Here is a 19,661-nt window from a genome sequence, read left to right as displayed (position 1 = left end):
CAGAGTTGCGTTCACAATGCACGTTAAGCGCAAACTCGCAGCACCTCCTGAGATGATTGGAGAACATTTGCAGCATTCTTATAGACCACATTATTCTTGCAAACAGTTTTCGGACGAATGAAATGAAGAAAGACAAACACTTTACGTGTGTGCCTAATTGTCTTAGAAAAATAATTAGTGCGAAAAAACACTGGCCCTAAAAATAGCATTTATAAATATGACCTGTGCATGTTCTTCATGACATTCACCCTATCACTCCTTTCTCCTGTGAACTTATTGTTTTTTAGATGAGAATGGAAAAGAATCCGACGAGCCGCCCATTCCCGTGGTTAAAGAAATTAAGGAGAAAGACGCTTTCTACTCTAAAAAGTAAACTTCACATCAATCAATCATCTAGTTTTTAAACGCACCTCTCTTTGATGTCATGTTCATATCTGGTCTTCTCTGCAGGTGTAAGTTGTTTTATAAGAAGGACAGTGAGTTTAAGGAGAAAGGAGTTGGTACGCTGCATTTAAAGATGGCATCTGAGAATAAACTACAGCTGTTAGTGCGAGCTGACACCAACCTGGGTGAGTCTGTTAATAAAATAATTGATCTACAAACTGTTTTATATACAAGTTAATTAAATCCTAACTGAGATCTGCATCTATTAAGAACTTTTGCCAGTCTGATAATGTTGATGACATCAATCAGGCTGTGTTGCATGATAAACATGCATGATCTGTGAAGTTTTAATTTTGATATTCCCCTCATTGGTCAGATTGTTTGTAAAAATACATTTAAAAATTTTTTTTTCACACAAGTCCTGACATTTAATCGTAGAAAAAGTTTCCTGTCTTAGGTTAGTTAGGATCACTACTTTATTTTTATTACGAATTTGAAAATAGTAGAGCGAATAATTTATTTCAGCTTTTCTTTCATCACATTCCCAGTGGGTAAGAAGTTTACATACATTTATTTTCTTTATTAGCATTGCCTTTAACCCTCTGGTGTCGACAGACGCGTCCTGCTGGATTTTCTTGTCATTACAGCGGAAACAAAATAATATTCTCCCGTCATTTTGGGGCATACAGATAAGTGTAAGACCTCAGACTTTAAAGGGTCTACTTTTATTTATGTACACTCACAATAACAACTAAACCTTGTGCTTTTGTAAAATAAAGAAAATAAAAAGGGTGAGCTTTCAGCAGTCTCTGTGGTCACGAGCATATTTCAGAAACACGTCACTAAAATGAACTAAAACTCTGCGAATACTTATCACACACACGTGAAACATATGCCTAAAGAATGCTTAAATGTCTACTTTTAAACAAAACTATTCAAATTTAAAACAAATATTCTTCTGCAATGTAATCTGTTTCTTCTGGCTCAGCTAATTATCTGTAATGTGATCACACCCACCAGCAGAGCGCACTATTCATACGCTAATGTGCTGAGATGATCAAATCAAATGGTGCACGCCCCCGACTGTGCCTTAAAAACAAAGTTCATTCACTTTTCTGCAAGTTTGAAAGACAGCACAAATGAGAACTCCTGGATAGTGACGAAGTTACAATTTTCCTCAGAAGAAGAGCGGGACTCCGATGAACGTTTGTATTTTGAAGAGACTTGATCCAGCTGAGGATACATTTTCGGACTAGTAGTTTAGTTTTCATTAGCTTACACGCTATTTATATAAACATGTACATATTTTACTAGTGGGACTTGCCATTTGAAATATGACTCCTAATAAGCATGTTTGTTACATTTAAATGCTGTTTAAGTTGAAGCAGGTATTTAAATTGTATGCAGTATTATATAAAATAATATGAATGTTTAGATTATATTTTAAAACTAGTGTTTATGCTGCCTCATCAATGAAGCTTGTGCTTGCAAATATGTGTTCAGGTGTAAATGAGTAAAATGCACTTTAAATATGCCCATATTAGAAAATCACCATTTTATAATGATTTCTGAAGGATCATGTGACACTGAAGACTGCAGTAATGATGCTGAAAATTCAGCTTTGATCACAAATTGCATTTTACAATATATTCAAATAGAAAACTGTTCTTTTAAATTGTAAAAATAGTAAAAAATATCACTTTTCTGTATTTTGGATCAAATAAATCCAGTCTTGGTGAGCAGAAGAGACGTAAAGAAAACATATAGTCAGATTAATTATTTTAACCTAAAATGTGATTTTGATCATTTAAGTCTCCTCACATTCATTCTCTTGGTCACATTCACTCATTGATAGGCCCAGGGGAGGGGTCTTTTGTCTCCTCAGGTGTGAATTACAATCAATATTCATTATAGTTCACGCCTCCTTTCAATACTAAAAGTGTCTTATAAAAGTTGAATTACTATATTGTTTTGTATGAATGAGTGATCAGGATGGTTTTCACATCATTTTGTAGCAAAAACTCTAGAGCTACAAGATCCAGTTCTCAAAAGTCTTGTGGACAAATGTTTAGTATGTGTTATATGGCCTTATTTCAGTGACTTAAAATTTTTGGTTTTTCAAAAACCACACATAAACGTTATTTTGTCAAAAATACAAACCTGTACATACATGTTGCTCACATATTATTGTAGCCCAGTTTGTGCTGAATACAGTGTTATCAGACTTTAGACATTAATGTGATTTTAAGCAACTGAAAAAAGCACAAATGTCAAGGCATGTCAAAACTTCTCCAGGGCCCAAAACACCCTCAGACCCCAGAGGGTTAAATTGTTTATCTTGGGTCAAATGTTTTGGGTAGCCTTCCACAAGCTTCCACAAGTTGCTGGAATTTTGTCCCATTCCTCCAGACAAAACTGGTGTAATGGAGTTGGTGTTGTAGGCCTCCTTGCTCACGCGCAATTTTTCAGTTCTGCTCACAAATTTTCAGGTCAGGGCTTTGTGATGGCCACTCCAATACCTTGAATTTGTTGTCCTTAAGCCATTTTGACACTATTTTGGAGGTCATTGTCCATTTGGAAGGCCCATTTGCGACCAAGCATTAACTTCATGGCTGACATGTTGAAAATTTGCTTCAATATATCCACATACTTTTACTTCCTCATGATTTTTTTTTTTGTAATTTGTGTCCAAAGACGAGATCCACACAATCCATTTGACATTAAATTGTCTCTCTTAAAACCCTTTGTTGAGCAATATAAAAGAAAAAGCATTTATTCCAATCTCACATAGCACAGATGAGTAAAAGAAGCTGTGCATCTCCACTCAACCAAAACATTCAGTGAGACGCAAACTGAATAAAACCTAAAGAGAGACTCTTCAAGAGACTACATGTAAATAAACAATTATCTAACTAAATATTATACAGTGCATCTGGAAAGTATTCACAGCGCTTCACTTTTTCACATTTTGTTATGTTACAGTCTTATTCCAAAATTTATTAAATTCATTATTTTCCTCAAAATTCTAAAAACAATACCCCATAATGACAACGTGAGAGAAGTTTGTTGGAAATCTTTGCAAATTTATATAAAAAAATAAAAAAATCACATGTACATAAGTATTCACAGCCTTTGCCATGACACTCAAAATTGAGCTCAGGTGCATCCTGTTTCCACTGATCATCCTTGATGTTTCAACAACTTGACTGGAGTCCACCTGTGGTGAATTCAGTTGATTGGACATGATTTGGAAAGGCACACACCTGCACCGACACTACCCATCTAACCTGATGGAGCTTGAGATGTCCTGCAAAGAAGAATGGGAGAAACTGCCCAAAAATAGGTGTGCCAAGCTTGTAGCATCATACACAAAAAGACTTGAGGCTGTAATTTGTGCCAAAGGTGCTTCAACAAAGTATTGAGCAAAGGATGTGAATACTTAAGGTGCGTACACACTGCCAGTGACTTTGTCACTGCAGGTCGCCAGTGGCTGGCAGTGAAGTCGCTAGTGGGCTTTCCCACTACTGGTTGCCTAGTAACTTTTATAAATGACATTCGCGGATGTCATTCCATTGCTGTTGACAGCGAATCTCTTTTCTTGCCACTAAAAACAAACATTTTGGAGGGAAAATACTAAATATAAATGGAATCGGTACATAAAATGCTTTATATCAAAGATGAATGAGAAACAAGGCGTGCTGTTTGCCATAGCGGCTGTTTATCTGCGGTGAAAATGCAAATGCCGTTCTGTCTGGGTCCATAAAATCCCCGCGATCTCAGATACACCTTTCCACGCAGTATTTTTCTTAAAAATGCCCTTGTACGTGGGAAGAGACATATCATAGAGCACTGTGATGTTTTTTATTTTTATATAAATTTGCAAAGATTTCCAACAAACTTTTCACGTTGTCATTATGGGGTATTGTTTGCAGAATTTTGAGGAAAATAATGAATTTAATCAATTTTGGAATAAGACTAACATAACAAAATGTGGAAAAAGTGAATCGCTGTGAATACTTTCAGGATGCACTGTATATATATATGTGTGTGTGTGTGTGTGTATATATATGGGGCAGTGGTGGCTCAGTGGTTGAGGCTCAGGGTTACTAACCAGAGGGTCGGGGGTTCAAGCCCCAGCACTGTTGGGCCACAGATGCCACTGTTGGGCCCTTGAGCAAGGCCCTTAACTCCAGGTTGCTCCGGGGGATTGTCCCTGTAATAAGTGCATTGTAAGTCGCTTTGGATAAAAGCGTCTGCCAAATGCATAAATATAAATAATATATATATATATATATATATATATATATATATATATATATATATATATATATATATATATATATATATATATATATATATATATATATATATATATATATATATATATATATATATATTAGTGCTGTGCTTTTAATCGTAATAAAGTCATTCACTATTTTCGAAACCATAGCAGACTAATTTAAGTAAGTTTATTCTCTTTTTTTAATTGGTGCGCATTGACAATCTCTGTAATCAGAACACAGTGTGATAAAAGTGAGAGTACAGAAATTGGGAAGGTGAATAAAAAAATAAATGAATAACTGCCGCTATTATCCATCATTTATGGCGACATCAGACATTACCCCTACTGAAATTTGTATTTATTTTATTACACTTTTTTTTTTAAATGTATTTATTTATTTGACAGAATCATGTCCTCCCTATTACACAGCCCTAATATGCAATGTTTCTAGATATGTTGATTGATTATACAAAATTCACTTTTACATGGTGTTTGAACATAAATTTGTGTACACCCTTTCCCCATTAATCATAAGCGCTGTCTCTGAATAAGCTGTTCGCAGATTCTGTACAAAGTGACGTCACTTTGTACAGGCCCTGCCCACGACTGTTGACGGACACTGCAGACGGACGTGTTTTTTTGTTTGTTTCGTTATACCGCATAGCAAACATTGTAACAGTATTTGTTTGTGGTGCTCATCCATCCTTGCAAAACTGTTTAGCGTAACAATAACTGTGTTCGAGGTCTAAATTGACCCCCCCTAATCGAAATGAATGGGTGAGATGATAAAACAGTGCATTTGTTATGTAAATAAAAAAAATCTGTAAATCTGCCACAATGAAGAAAACAGAAATGAAGGGGTGATACTGTAACATCCACAATGCAGAACTCACATGCGCTCTCTCTCTCTCTCGCATACACAAACACACAGGAATGGAAAGGTGAGAATATAACATAGCATATTTTTTTATAGAATTTGTCAAGTAAAATCCGCAACAAATGCAAACGCACTGAATCGGACCATAACAAATCCAGAATGAAGAATACACACAGACACACACAAACAAATGTTTATTGCTGTTGGCTTTATTTAATGTTGTATTAATTTTTTATGCATTATTGAATTGGGATGTTTGAAATAAATAATAGGTATCTAAAATCTAACGTGGTATCATTGGAATTACTGACACCTCAATACAAAAATGCTCAACTTTATCAAAGACATTAAAAAAAGAATTATTTTTGTCAATGTCTAAACATACTAGATCTAAATGCATAACTAGTCTTATGATATGAAAAATCAATTTGCTACTGGCAAATGAGTTGACCTGTGCAGTTATCTGCTGGTTATGTTATTTCATGTTGAAATGTATAATTTTTTTAAAAATGATATTCAACACCAGATGGCAGATGACAATATGTCCCTGAATACATTTGTGACATGTAGTTAGGGTAAAAGTGAATTTAACAATTTTCTTTATATAAATATGAATGGTGTTAAATAATTTAGAGGTAAATAAGGTGAAAAAAAGAAATACCACAAGCCCCCCATGCATATGAATTATAAAAATGTACCAGGTTAGAAGGGCCGTCTATGTCTAGCATTAGCTGATTGAGAATGTCTTTATATGCAAGCAGAAATGGACATAACTCAAATATACCCAAATGATCTGGAATCCAATTGAACCTGAAAATGTGTATTAAATCCCAGCCCTAACCCTTTTATTTAAAGTGTATTTACTTTTCTCCCCAAAACGAAACGGCCAATTCCCAATGCACTAAGTCCTCATGGTGGTGTAGTGATTTGCCTCTTTTTTTTTATTTTATTTATACATATTTTTATTTTTTTTTATACACAGGTGCACATAATACAAACAAAAAGAAAGGCAGTAAATCAGATAATTAAGGCACAAAAAACAACAAAACAAAAACAAACAAAAAAAAACACGTGTCAGTACAATGAATAGATATCACAAAGTCCACTCGCACAAATTGAGTCAAGCAGGCCTGAGCCGGAGGGGAGTGGCAGCCTCAGTAAAGATAACTACCCAAAGATTAAAAAAATAAAATAAAAAGTGCATTGCATTTAGGTCCCAGTTTGAGTTCTATCCTTCCTGATGTATTCTATGAAAGGGCCCCAGATCCTCTTGAACTTGAGAGTTAGACATAGAGAACCGAATTTCTTCAAGGTGTAAACAGGAAACCATATCATTAAGCCATCTCTTGAAGCAAGGAGAGGAAGCTGACTTCCACTCCTTTAGGATAACCCCTTTTGCAATGACCATACCAAACATGAGGGCTTGTTGTAAAGCGGATGGTAGAGCCAAAGAACCTTCGGAGCAGCCCAGTATTACTAAGAGACAGTCAGGAACCAGTTGTCTATTGTACACAGTACTGTACAAACTGAAAATGTCGACCCAGAATTTTGTGAGCGTCGAGCAGGACCAGAAAAGATTCCCAAGAGTTCCATTAGTTGATTTACATTTATCACAAGTGGGGGAGACAGCCGGAAATAATTTGTTCAGTCTAGTCTTGGAATAGTGCAACCTATGAACTACTTTGAACTGAATAAGCTGAAGTCGAGCATTAATAGAGCATGCTTTTATCCTGTTTAACCCTTTCGCCCATAGCTCGTCAGATATAACTTCGCCGGTGTCTTTGATCCACGCCTCTTTAATCTGAAGAGAGGGGGTTGCCACAACAAAGAGATTAACAAACCGAGAAATCAAATGCTTGGAGGTGGGAGGGCTGGTCATAATATCAAAAAAGGCATGTTGCATGGGGGTCACATCTAGGAGCAAAAAAGTATGCTTGACAAAATTCCTAATTTGTAGATAACTAAAAAATTGGTTAGCAGGGAGTTTGAACTTAGCCTGGAGCTGGGCAAAAGATGCAAAGTAATTATCTACATAAAGATCCCTGATAGTAGTTAAACCTTTATCTGACCATTGCGTAAAGACAGCATCCATCAAACCAGGCTTGAAACAGGGTTTCTGACATATGGGGACATGAATTGAATTTTCTGGGAGTTTCAGAATTACCTTGATTCGAGTTGCAAAGTAAAAAATGATTGCGTAGCGATTTAATTTTAATATCAGGTTTTGAGAATAGAATGGCTGACAAGGAGGCACCAGTAAGTGACACAGCATTACTAAGCTCAATCTCAGGCCATCTAGGGCAGGGTCCACCCATCTCTGCACCCCCAGCCGTGGACAGATTCCAGAAAACCCATGCTCTGGCGTTGCAGGCCCAGTAGTAATGTCGAAAAACAGGCAGGCCTAAACCACCCACCTCAGTGGGCTTCTGTAAGTGGGCCTTTGAAATACGGGGGGGCTTGGAGGCCCAGATGAAGGGCATGATAATAGAGTCTAACGTCTTGAAAAAGAAAGAAGTGAGGAAGATGGGCACATTCTGAAATAGATAAGTAAATTTAGGGAGCACGACCATTTTAACAATGTTGACACGGCCAATCAATGAGAGGGGGAGAAGTTTCCATTTATCTATCATACCCTTTAGCCTATGATAGATAGCACCTCAGATTTAGAGGTGCTAATCCTCATCCCAGCTGCTTCACACTCGACTGTCAAGCGATCCAGTGAGAGCTGAAGGTCACGGACCGATGATGACATGAAGACAACATCATCTGCAAAAAGCAGCGATGAGATCCCCAGCCCACCGAACCGCACACCTTCCCCACCCCGACTACGCCTCGATATCCTGTCCATGAATATCACAAACAGGATTGGTGACAAAGCGCAGCCTTGGCGGAGACCAACCCCCACATGGAATGAACTCGACTTCGTGCCGAGGACCCGGACACAGCTCTCGCTTTGGACGTACAGGGATTGGATCGCCCTAAGAAGGGATCCCCCACCCCGTACTCCAGCAGCACCTCCCACAGTATCTCCCGGGGACCCGGTCATACGCCTTCTCCAGATCCACAAAACACATGTAGACCGGATGGGCATACTCCCAGGCCCCCTCCAGGATCCTTGCGAGAGTAAAGATCTGGTCCGTCGCTCCACGGCCAGGACGAAAACCGCATTGTTCCTCTTCAATCCGAGGTTCGACAATCGGCCGAACCCTCCCTCCAGCACCTTGGAGTAAACTTTACCAGGGAGGCTGAGAAGTGTGATACCCCTGTAGTTGGCACACACTCTCTGATCCCCCTTTTTGAAGAGGGGAACCACCACCCCGTTCTGCCACTCCTTAGGCACTGTCCCAGATTTCCACGCAATGTTGAAGAGGCGTGTCATCCATGACACCCCCTCCACATCCAAAGCTTTCAGCATTTCTGGTCGGATCTCATCAGTCCCCGGGGCTTTGCCACTGCGGAGTTGTTTGACTACCTCAGTGACCTCCCCCAGGGAAATAGATTCTGACCCCCATCATCCTCCGGCTCTGCCTCTACCATAGAGGGCGTGTTGGGATTTAGGAGTTCTTCAAAGTGTTCCTTCCTCCGCCCAATAACCTCCTCAGTTGAGGTCAACAGCGTCCCATCTTTGCTGTATACAGCTTGAATGGTTCCCCGTTTCCCCCTCCTAAGGTGGCGGACGGTTTTCCAGAAGCACTTTGGTGCGGACCAAAAGTCCTTCTCTATGGCTTCTCCGAACTTTTCCCACACCCACTGCTTTGCCTCCCTCACGGCCGAGGCCGCAGCCCTTCGGGCCTGTCGGTACCTTGCAACTGCCTCCGGAGACCTCCGGGACAACAAATCCCGGAAGGCCTCTTTCTTCAGTCGGACGGCTTCCCTGACCACCAGTGTCCACCACGGTGTTCGAGGATTACCACCTCTTGCGGCACCTAAAACCTTGAGGCCGCAGCTTTCCACCGCGGCTTCGGCAATGGAAGCTTTGAACATTGCCCACTCCGGTTCAATGTCCCCAACCTCCGCAGGGATGCCTGAAAAGCTCCGCCGGAGGTGTGAGTTGAAGATCTCGCAGACAGGGATCTCCTCCAAACGTTCCCAGTTCACCCGCACTACTCGCTTGGGCTTCCCAGGTCTGTCCAGAATCTTTCCCCATCCCCTGACCCAACTCACCACCAGATGGTGATCGGTTGACAGCTCTGCCCCTCTCTTTAGCCGAGTGTCCAAAACATATGGCCTCAGATCCGACGACACGATTACAAAATCGATCATCGACCTTCGGCCTAGAGTGCTCTGGTACCACGTACACTTATGAGCATCCTTATGTTCGAACATGGTGTTTGTTATAGATAATCCATGACTAGCACAGAAGTCTAATAACAAACATCCACTTGAGTTCAGATCAGGGAGGCCGTTCCTCCCAATCACGCCTTTCCAGGTGTCCCTGTCATTTCCCACGTGTGCGTTGAAGTCACCCAGCATCACTATGGAGTCCCCTACTGGGGCCCTATTCAGGACTCCATTCAGGGTCTCCAAGAAGGCCGAATACTCTGAACTGCTGTTCGGTGCATATGCACAGACAACGGTCAGAGTTTTCCCCCCCACAACCCGTAGGCATAGGGAGGCGACCCTCTCGTCCACCGGGGTAAACTCCAACGTAGTGGCGCTCAGCCGGGGACTCGTGAGTATCCCCACACCCGCCCGTCGCCTCACACCCTGGGAAACTCCAGAGAAGAATAGAGTCCATCCCCTATCCAGGAGTACGGATCCAGAGCCAAAACTGTGCGTCGATGTAAGCCCCACCAGATCCAACTGGTAACGCTCCACCTCCCTCACTAGTTCCGGCTCCTTCCCCCCCAGTGAGGTGACATTCCACGTCCCCAGAGCAAGCCTTTGCTGCCCGGGTCTGGTCCGTCGTGGCCCACGGCCTTCACTGCCGCCCATATGACAGCGCACCCGACTCCTGCGGTTCCTCCAATGGGTGGTGGGCCCAAGGGATGTAGAGGGGGGTTCCACGTCACTTCTTCGGGCTGTGCCCGGCCGGGCTCCGTGACAAGCCCGGCCACCAGGCGCTCGCCGACAAGCCCTCCATCTGGGCCTGGCTCCAGATGGGGGCCCCGGGCTTCCTCCGGGCAGGGTAACTCCTCCTCTTACCGTTTTATCCATGAGTCATTTGTGAACCATTCTTAGTCTGGCCCCTCACCTGAGACCACTTTGCCTTGGGAGACCCTACCAGGAGCACATGGCTCCAGACAACACAACCCTCAGGATCATAAGGGCACACAAACCTCTCCACCACGATAAGGTGCTGGTTCCCGGAGAGGAGGCTCAAGGGTATTATAGATAAGCACCTCTAAATCTGAGGCCATGGTTCTCAGCAGGAAACCGATGGAGTGCGTACTCCAGGTAGGGAATGAGGTTTTGCCCCAAGTGAAGGAGTTCAAGTACCTCTGGGTCTTGTTCACGAGTGAGGGGACAATGGAGCGGGAGATTGGCCGGAGAATCGGGGCAGCGGGGGCGGTATTGTACTCGCTCTATCGCACCGTTGTCACGAAAAGAGAGCTGAGCCGAAAGGCAAAGCTCTCGATCTACCGGTCAGTTTTTGTTCCTACCCTCACCTATGGTCATGAAGGTTGGGTCATGACCGAAAGAACTAGGTCGCGAGTACAAGCGGCCGAAATGGGCTTCCTCAGAAGGGTGGCGGGCTTCTCCCTTAGAGATAGGGTGAGGAGCTCAGTCATCCGTGAGGAGCTCGGAGTAGAGCCACTGCTCCTTTGCGTTGAAAGGAGTCAGTTGAGGTGGTTTGGGCATCTGGTAAGGATGCCCCTGGCCGCCTCCCTAGGGAGGTGTTTCAGGCACGCCCAGCTGGGAGGAGGCCTCGGGAAGACCCAGGACTAGGTGGAGAGATTACATCTCCACACTGGCCTGGGAACGCCTCGGGGTCCCCCAGTCAGAGTTGGTTAATGTGGCTCGGGATAGGGAAGTTTGGGGCCCCCTGCTGGAGCAGCTGCCCCCGCGACCCGACTTCGGATAAGCGGTTGAAGATGGATGGATGGATGGATGGATGGACCCTTGAGCCTGCCAATCAGATCCATATAATTAAGTTTAAAGAGAAGTTTTGGATTTCTGGGGATGTTAATCCCCAGGTAGGATCTGATCTCCTCCAGTGTAAATTCAGATTCCAATTCTAATCTTGCGAACTCAGGAAGGACTGGAATGTCTAAAGTATGGAGAAAATTGGCAATATCTGTATCCGTGGCAGTAGATCTTGAAATATATAGCTGGCTGTAAAAACTTAAAAATCTGTCATTAATCTGCTTGTGATCAGTTAAAAGCTGACCGGTGGAGGAGGCAATTTTATGTATTGCCCTATCAGATATGACACCCTTCATTTGCCTAGCGAGCAATTTATCGGCCTTCTCACCCAGCTCAAAGTGCTTCTGTTTTAGTTTACGAATATAGTTCCCAACCTGCTCACCCAAAATATGGTTATATTCATATTTCACTTTCAAAATAGAGCTAAGAGTGTCATCAGAACCTGTTTCGATAATCTTCCTCCAGTTCAGCTAGTTCAGCCTCAATATCAGTGCGACGCCTGATCCTAGCCCTTTTGCGAGACGACTGATACGAGATGATGTGCCCTCTTATTACAGCTTTAAACGACTCCCACAAAATAGAATCTGAGACAGCGCCATTGTCATTAATGAGCAGAAAATCTTCTATCTTGGTCGATATATAGCCACTGAACGCGTCATCTAAATATAAAGAGGGGTTGAATTTCCAACTATATTGAGTGGCATAAAGTTTGAAATCAATCACCACTGAGAGGGGCGCATGGTCAGAAATTAAGATGCTATGGTAAGTTGAGCTTATTACATTCAAAATAAGTCTAGAGTCAACCAGCATATAATCAATTCTTGTGAAACTGCCATGCATGGGAGAAAAAAGAAAATTTCCTTTCTAAGGGGTGCTGGTGCCTCCACATATCAACCAGGTCCAGAGATTTGGCAAGGCTGTTGAGAACAGAGACAGATTTCAATAACGGGGGCACGGACGAGGAGGACCTATCCAATAGCGGATCAGAATAGCAATTAAAGTTGCCGCCTGTAATTATGTTGTAATCGTATTCTGTGACAAGATTGAATATTTTACAGAAAAAATCGGGGTTATCGAAATTTGGGGCATAGATGTTTGAGAACTAAAGGGACTGAGTTGACCGTACCCGTGACAAGTATGAACCTCCCACCTGGATTGGTAGTCTGCGATTTGAATACAAATGGGATGGTTCTGCGAACAAGAATGGCAACCCCCCTCGCCTTGGAGGAAAAGGTGGACTGGTATACCTGAGAAACCCACGTAGATCTTAAGCGCCTCTGCTCTGAAGGTTGGATATGGGTCTCCTGCAAAAATACAATATCAGAAGACAGGGACTTCAAATGTGAGAATACTTTACCTCGTTTGAGAGCCCTGCCCATACCCCTACAATTCCAAGTAGTAAAAGTGATGTGACTCATCCCTGACCTAAGTGAATAAATGACATAGATCTATGCGGAGGGACATAAGGTGAAGTTTGATATGCGACATACAGAGGGCTGGCAAAACAAGTGACAAAAAGACAGATGAAGAAAAACAAATAAAACCCCCCCAAAAACCCAAACCCGCTAAAAGAACTATGCGGTACATCCCACTAGCTAACAAGGAGGCTGCCGGGTAACAGAACCAACAAAACCACTCACCGAAAAGCCCACTTACCACGGTGCTCATCTCCAACACATTAACTAATGTTTAAATTGCACCCACAAGAAGTATACAGTGTAAGCGATATTCAGAACACACGCTTGGAGTAGATATAGATAACAGGTGGGAGGGTATAAACGGTGCAGCATATAAAACATCAGACTTAAGAAAATAACAAGAAAATACCATAGGGAAGAGTGTGTTTATATGAAAAACTAAACAAATTAAGACATATAGCCGGGAGTATCACTCAATATTAATACAGACCTAAGGTAAATAATTAACTTGTCCCAGAAATGGATTTGTGTACCCAAAAAAAGCACACTGTGTGAAACACTATTTAAACACAACGTTACCTTATGCTGCATCAATGACCAACTGAAAGTAAAAGTTTGACCTGAATCTTTATCAAAACGCTGGATAGGAAAATATCCAGTCCGGAAAAAAAATAAATATATATATATATATATATATATATATATATATATATATATATATATATTTTACATTTATGCATTTGGCAGACGCTTTTATCCAAAGCTGACTTAAAGCACTTATTGCAGGGACAATCCCCTGGAGCAACCTGGAGTTAAGTGCCTAGCTCAAGGACACAATGGTGGTGGCTGTGGGGCTTGAACCAGCATCCTTCTGATTACCAGTTATGTGCTTTAGACCACTACGCCACCACTATATATATATATATATATATATATATATATACAGTGAGGAAAATAAGTATTTGAACACCCTGCTATTTTGCAAGTTCTCCCACTTTTAAATCATGGAGGGGTCTGAAATTGTCATCGTAGGTGCATGTCCACTGTGAGAGACATAATCTAAAAAAAAAAATCCAGAAATCACAATGTATGATTTTTTAACTATTTATTTGTATGATACAGCTGCAAATAAGTATTTGAACACCTGAGAAAATCAATGTTAATATTTGGTACAGTAGCCTTTGTTTGCAATTACAGAGGTCAAATGTTTCCTGTAGTTTTTCACCAGGTTTGCACACACTGCAGGAGGGATTTTGGCCCACTCCTCCACACAGATCTTCTCTAGATCAGTCAGGTTTCTGGGCTGTCGCTGAGAAACACGGAGTTTGAGCTCCCTCCAAAGATTCTCTATTGGGTTTAGGTCTAGAGACTGGCTAGGCCACGCCAGAACCTTGATATGCTTCTTACAGAGCCACTCCTTGGTTATCCTGGCTGTGTGCTTAGAGTCCTTAGAGTCCTTTATTTTGGTCACACATTATACACACTGTTTTTTTTGCATATATACAGTGAAATTTATTAGTTTTCACATATCCCAGCTAAGCTGGGGTCAGAGTGCAGGGATGATACGGCGCCCCTGGAGCAGATAGGGTTAAGGGCCTTGCTCAAGGGCCCAACAGTGGCATCTTGGTGGTGCTGGGGCTTGAACCCCCAACCTTCTGGTCAGTAACCCTGAGCCTCAACCACTGAGCCACGGTCATTGTCATGTTGGAAGACCCACCCTCGACCCATCTTCAATGCTCTAACTGAGGGAAGGAGGTTGTTCCCCAAAATCTCGCAATACATGGCCCCGGTCATCCTCTCCTTAATACAGTGCAGTCGCCCTGTCCCATGTGCAGAAAAACACCCCCAAAGCATGATGCTACCACCCCCATGCTTCACAGTTGGGATGGTGTTCTTGGGATGGTACTCATCATTCTTCTTCCTCCAAACACGGTTAGTGGAATTATGACCAAAAAGTTCTATTTTGGTCTCATCTGACCACATGACTTTCTCCCATGACTCCTCTGGATCATCCAAATGGTCATTGGCAAACTTAAGACGGGCCTTGACACGTGCTGGTTTAAGCAGGGGAACCTTCCGTGCCATGGATGATTTCAAACCATGACGTCTTAGTGTATTACCAACAGTAACCTTGGAAACGGTGGTCCCAGCTCTTTTCAGGTCATTGACCAGCTCCTCCCGTGTAGTTCTGGGCTGATTTCTCACCTTTCTTAGGATCATTGAGACCCCACGAGGTGAGATCTTACATGGAGCCCCAGTCCGAGGGAGATTGACAGTCATGTTTAGCTTCTTCCATTTTCTAATGATTGCGCCAACAGTGGACCTTTTTTCACCAAGCTGCTTGGCAATTTCCCCGTAGCCCTTTCCAGCCTTGTGGAGGTGTACAATTTTGTCTCTAGTGTCTTTGGACAGCTCTTTGGTCTTGGCCATGTTAGTAGTTGGATTCTTACTGATTGTATGGGGTGGACAGGTGTCTTTATGCAGCTAACGACCTCAAACAGGTGCATCTAATTTAGGATAATAAATGGAGTGGAGGTGGACATTTTAAAGGCAGACTAACAGGTCTTTGAGGGTCAGAATTCTAGCTGATAGACAGGTGTTCAAATATTTATTTGCAGCTGTATCATACAAATAAATAGTTAAAAAATCATATGTTGTGATTTCTGGATTTTTTTTTTAGATTATGTCTCTCACAGTGGACATGCACCTACGATGACAATTTCAGACCCCTCCATGATTTCCAAGTGGGAGAACTTGCAAAATAGCAGGGTGTTCAAATACTTATTTTCCTCACTGTATATATATCTCTCTCTCTCATACATGCATGCATATATATACACATACATAACGTTATTTTTCTATATATACACAATGATAATAATGTATAGGATTTAAGAGTCATTCGCTGGGCCTAAAGAGTTGGCAAACCGTTCAGCTTCAGCTGGAGACACAAACATCTTCGATGTGTTGTTGTAGTCGACGTGAAGCTTGGCTGGAAAACGCAGGGCACATTTAGCACCAGCTTCGGTTAGCCGCTTCCTCACGGTTGTGTAGGCTTGCCGCTGAGCTGAGACCTCCGCCGTGTAGTCAGGGAAAATGGAGACTCTCTTACCGTGATAGTACAGAGGTGCTTGTTGACGGCTGAATCGCAGTATGTCGATCACGTCCCGATCGTTGTGGACCTTGGCAATAATGATCCGTGGCCGCTCATTAGGCTGAGGCTTCGGTCTCAGGCTACGGTGGGCCCGGTCTATTTTCACGGGTCTGCTAAAGTTGTCTTGGCCGAAAAGTTCTGGTATCAGCTAGAAACAAAGTCAATAGGGCTGCCTTTCTCCTCCCCTTCTTTGATGCCCACAATCCTGACATTGAGTCTACGGGAGCGGCCCTCCAAGTCGTTCACTTTAGCCCTGAGGAGACTGTTAGCCACCTGTAGCTCGTTGCACGTAGCTTCCAGGGCTGTTATGCGGCTGACATGGCTTCGTCGAAATCATCAAAGCGGCGCTCATTTTCATGGCTTTTTTTCTGAAGCGATGATAGCGTTACTTCAATTGCGTCGAGGCGGCCCTCCAAAGATTTCTTTAAACCATCTACGAGAGAGGTGATTTTCGCCAGCTCAGCCCCGTGGTTAGCAATACCAGCTAGTATAGCTTCGTTGCTAGCAGCCGAAGAACTCGTCTTGGATGTATCCCTCTGACTATCGTCTTTCTTTGGCATGTTGACAAACTCACTTCTGACAGGCTACAACACAATTTTAAGGGCAGGCCAACGTAAAATAATGTTAAAGTGCAATGATATAAAAGTAAAATAAAGGAGATGTCACGGAGCACGCCGAAAACACGTCTACTCCATCACTGCGCACGAGCACCGCCCGTGATTTGCCTTTTTGAAAGGAATCTCAATTGCGTCTGAGACCGCCGATCGGCACATCTTTTCACGTTGCTTGTTGAGCGCGTTACCGCGGAGACATGGCGTGTGTGGAGGCTTTTATGCCATCCACCGTGGCATGCACGCACAACTGTCATTATAGCAACCACAACGAGGTTACCCCATGTGACTCTACCCTTTCTAGTAACCGGGCAAATTTGGTTGCTTAGGAGACCTGACTGGAGTCACTCAGCACGCCCTGAATTCAAACTCACGACTCCAGGCATTGTAGTCAGTGTATTAACTCTCTTGAGCTACCCAGGCCACCTTTTTATTTAAACAGTAAATATTAATGTGAATATTACTTAAAAACAATGGCATGTTGGCTTAAACATTGTAGTGGAATAATTAATGTAAAAAAACTAAAAGCAATGTCATAAGTATAAAGTGATCCAAAACATGGTAATTAAAGAGCAAAGAATTGCCGTAAGAACAGTTGTTTTGAGGTTCTGTGTTTTTCTGGTCAATATTATGGTGTGAAAAAGTTTATTTAAACAGCTTGTATATGTTTTTATTTACCTGGATTTCGCTATGACAATAGCCATGTAAGATAGCATGGCGTTAAAAACAAACACCTTAAGGAAAAAAGCTACAAAATATTATTTTGACCCATATAATGATGCACGCTTTTAACAGAGCGTGTTGCGCTTGAAAACAGTCTAGTCAGTCTAAAAGAAAGTGATGTTTTCCAGATAATGTGCTCTAGGAGATTAACATGTGCTCACTGGTTCCTCTGGTTTTTCTCAGGAAACATCTTGCTTAACATCATGGTGCCTTCCTCCATGCCTTGCTCACGAACTGGCAAAAACAATGTGATGGTGGTGTGCGTGCCAAACCCTCCAGTGGACGAGAAGAACCCCAGCACACCTGTTCCAGTGCTTGTACGTGTCAAAACGGCAGAAGACGCAGATGAACTGCATCAAATCCTGCAGGAGAAGAAAGCCTGACCGCTCTCTGCCCGTCCACAAGTATCCGTGTGTTTGAATGGGACTCACACAACCTGGTTACATTACACACACCTTACTCTTGAGTTTACTCGATCTATTGCATCTAACGCTGACACACGAGCTGTTTTAATCACATCTACTGTGAAATCACTCATGGTCCTACTGTAACGCTTGTTTTTTAAAATTGTATTTATATAGCATATATATATATATATATAGCATATATATATATATATATATATGCGTATCGGTGTATTATCACACACACTCGAGTCTGGATCTATGAACATTCCTTATAGATTTTTAATTTAGCTGCTATTTAAAGTAAAATACTGAATGGTTCCCTCAAGACTGAAAATTGGTCATCATTGACGCATCGTGTTGTTCTGGACAAGTATGAACTTTCATCTGCTGTTGAGCATGAGGATGTCATTCAAGCTCAAACTTCAGAAGTCAGACACGCAGACCCCATTTTTAAGTCTTTATTAGCTGAAAATCAAAGTATCCAAGCGCAGTGTGACATTTTTAATATTCTGGATGTGAATGCAGTTAAGTGCAAGATTAACAGGAGCAGACCTCAATTTAAGTTATCATGATTACAGAAGTTTTGGAATATGGCACAAATAAAATGTAATATTATTATGGTGTGCTTTTAGATTTTATATAAAAAAAAATTATTAACTGACTGAATTTTCCTGAGGAAAAAAGTAAATCATACAGGTTTGGAACAACAGACCGAATCTTTTTTTAAGAGTGGTGTGTTCCTTTAAGGGATTAATCAAGATGGAGCTGACTGTTTTATGTGGATGGCTGTGGTTCATTTTTAATTCTTGGACATTTTTCTGAACATATTGGATATGTAAGTATGGATTGAGTTCTATACAGTTTTCCAGGGTTTAGAGGTCAGTTTTAAACATTGCAGATCCTTAAATCTTGATTTTCCAATTGAGAACAATGTTCATACAAATAGTTATATTGCTGTCATTAAATTTAGTTGCCCACATTTTTTGATCTGAGAAATGAGAGCTGTACCCAGTTCTTTTTCTTGTTGCCGTTTTTGGGGCACTTGTTGTGTTTGTCAATATTTATTGCAGATGAGGATTTTGCATGAAGTACATGAACCCTGTAAATGAATCCTCGCCCTTGAATGATCTGATGTATGTATAGAGTGATTGGTGGCATTATGGAAATCTGTCTCTAAAATGATCTCTAAATGAGTTTCCTTTAAGTGACCTTTTTACTGCCTTACTCATTGAGGTATGTGTTTGTGTTGAACAGCACTAGATCTACTTTACATTCTTAGACTGGTGAATAAATCAAATGAACCTGACCAGTGTTTCCGCTTATGCGAGACTAAGCTCAACCCTGTTATTGAAGTTACTGTAAGAACTTAAAACACAATTTCCATTAAGAACCGTTATTATAACATTTGGTCTGAAACCGGTTATTATAAAGCTACACTAAAATCCATACTTTACCCAAATACACTTAAAAAAACTATAATAATGATATTATATTTTAGAGCTGTCGGGACGAATTTTGCGGGAAATTGCATACAACATCCGCCCGTGCATGTTGACGTCATATCTAGGATCCGGCTACTGTAGCACATGCGTGGGAGTAAATGAAGCTGAAAGTTTGTCACAACGAAAGAGGAACAATTTACCATGGATTATTCAAATTGGCAAACTTCCAGGGAATCACTGGTTGTAAATCAAAGAAACCCAGAACGGAGCAAGAGT

The 19,661-nt window shown here is 41.8% G+C and overlaps 1 protein-coding gene across 1 annotated transcript in view; it reads left to right on the top strand.

Annotated features, from left to right (window-relative positions):
* LOC127638667 (nuclear pore complex protein Nup50-like) overlaps positions 1-19,243 on the top strand; it is a 47,033-nt gene extending 27,790 nt beyond the window's left edge. The window contains exons 6-8 of the mRNA XM_052120281.1: positions 288-369; positions 451-569; positions 17,720-19,243. Coding sequence (XP_051976241.1) covers positions 288-369; positions 451-569; positions 17,720-17,919 — 401 coding nt within the window. The 3' untranslated portion in view covers positions 17,920-19,243. The remainder of the gene's footprint in view (positions 1-287; positions 370-450; positions 570-17,719) is intronic.
* The last annotated feature ends 418 nt before the right edge of the window (positions 19,244-19,661 follow it).

Source organism: Xyrauchen texanus, chromosome 47, assembly GCF_025860055.1.
Source record: "Xyrauchen texanus isolate HMW12.3.18 chromosome 47, RBS_HiC_50CHRs, whole genome shotgun sequence".
Classification (NCBI taxonomy): Eukaryota; Metazoa; Chordata; class Actinopteri; order Cypriniformes; family Catostomidae; genus Xyrauchen; species Xyrauchen texanus.
Note: the sequence above shows the minus strand (reverse complement) of the source record. Positions and strands in the feature narration are given on the sequence as shown.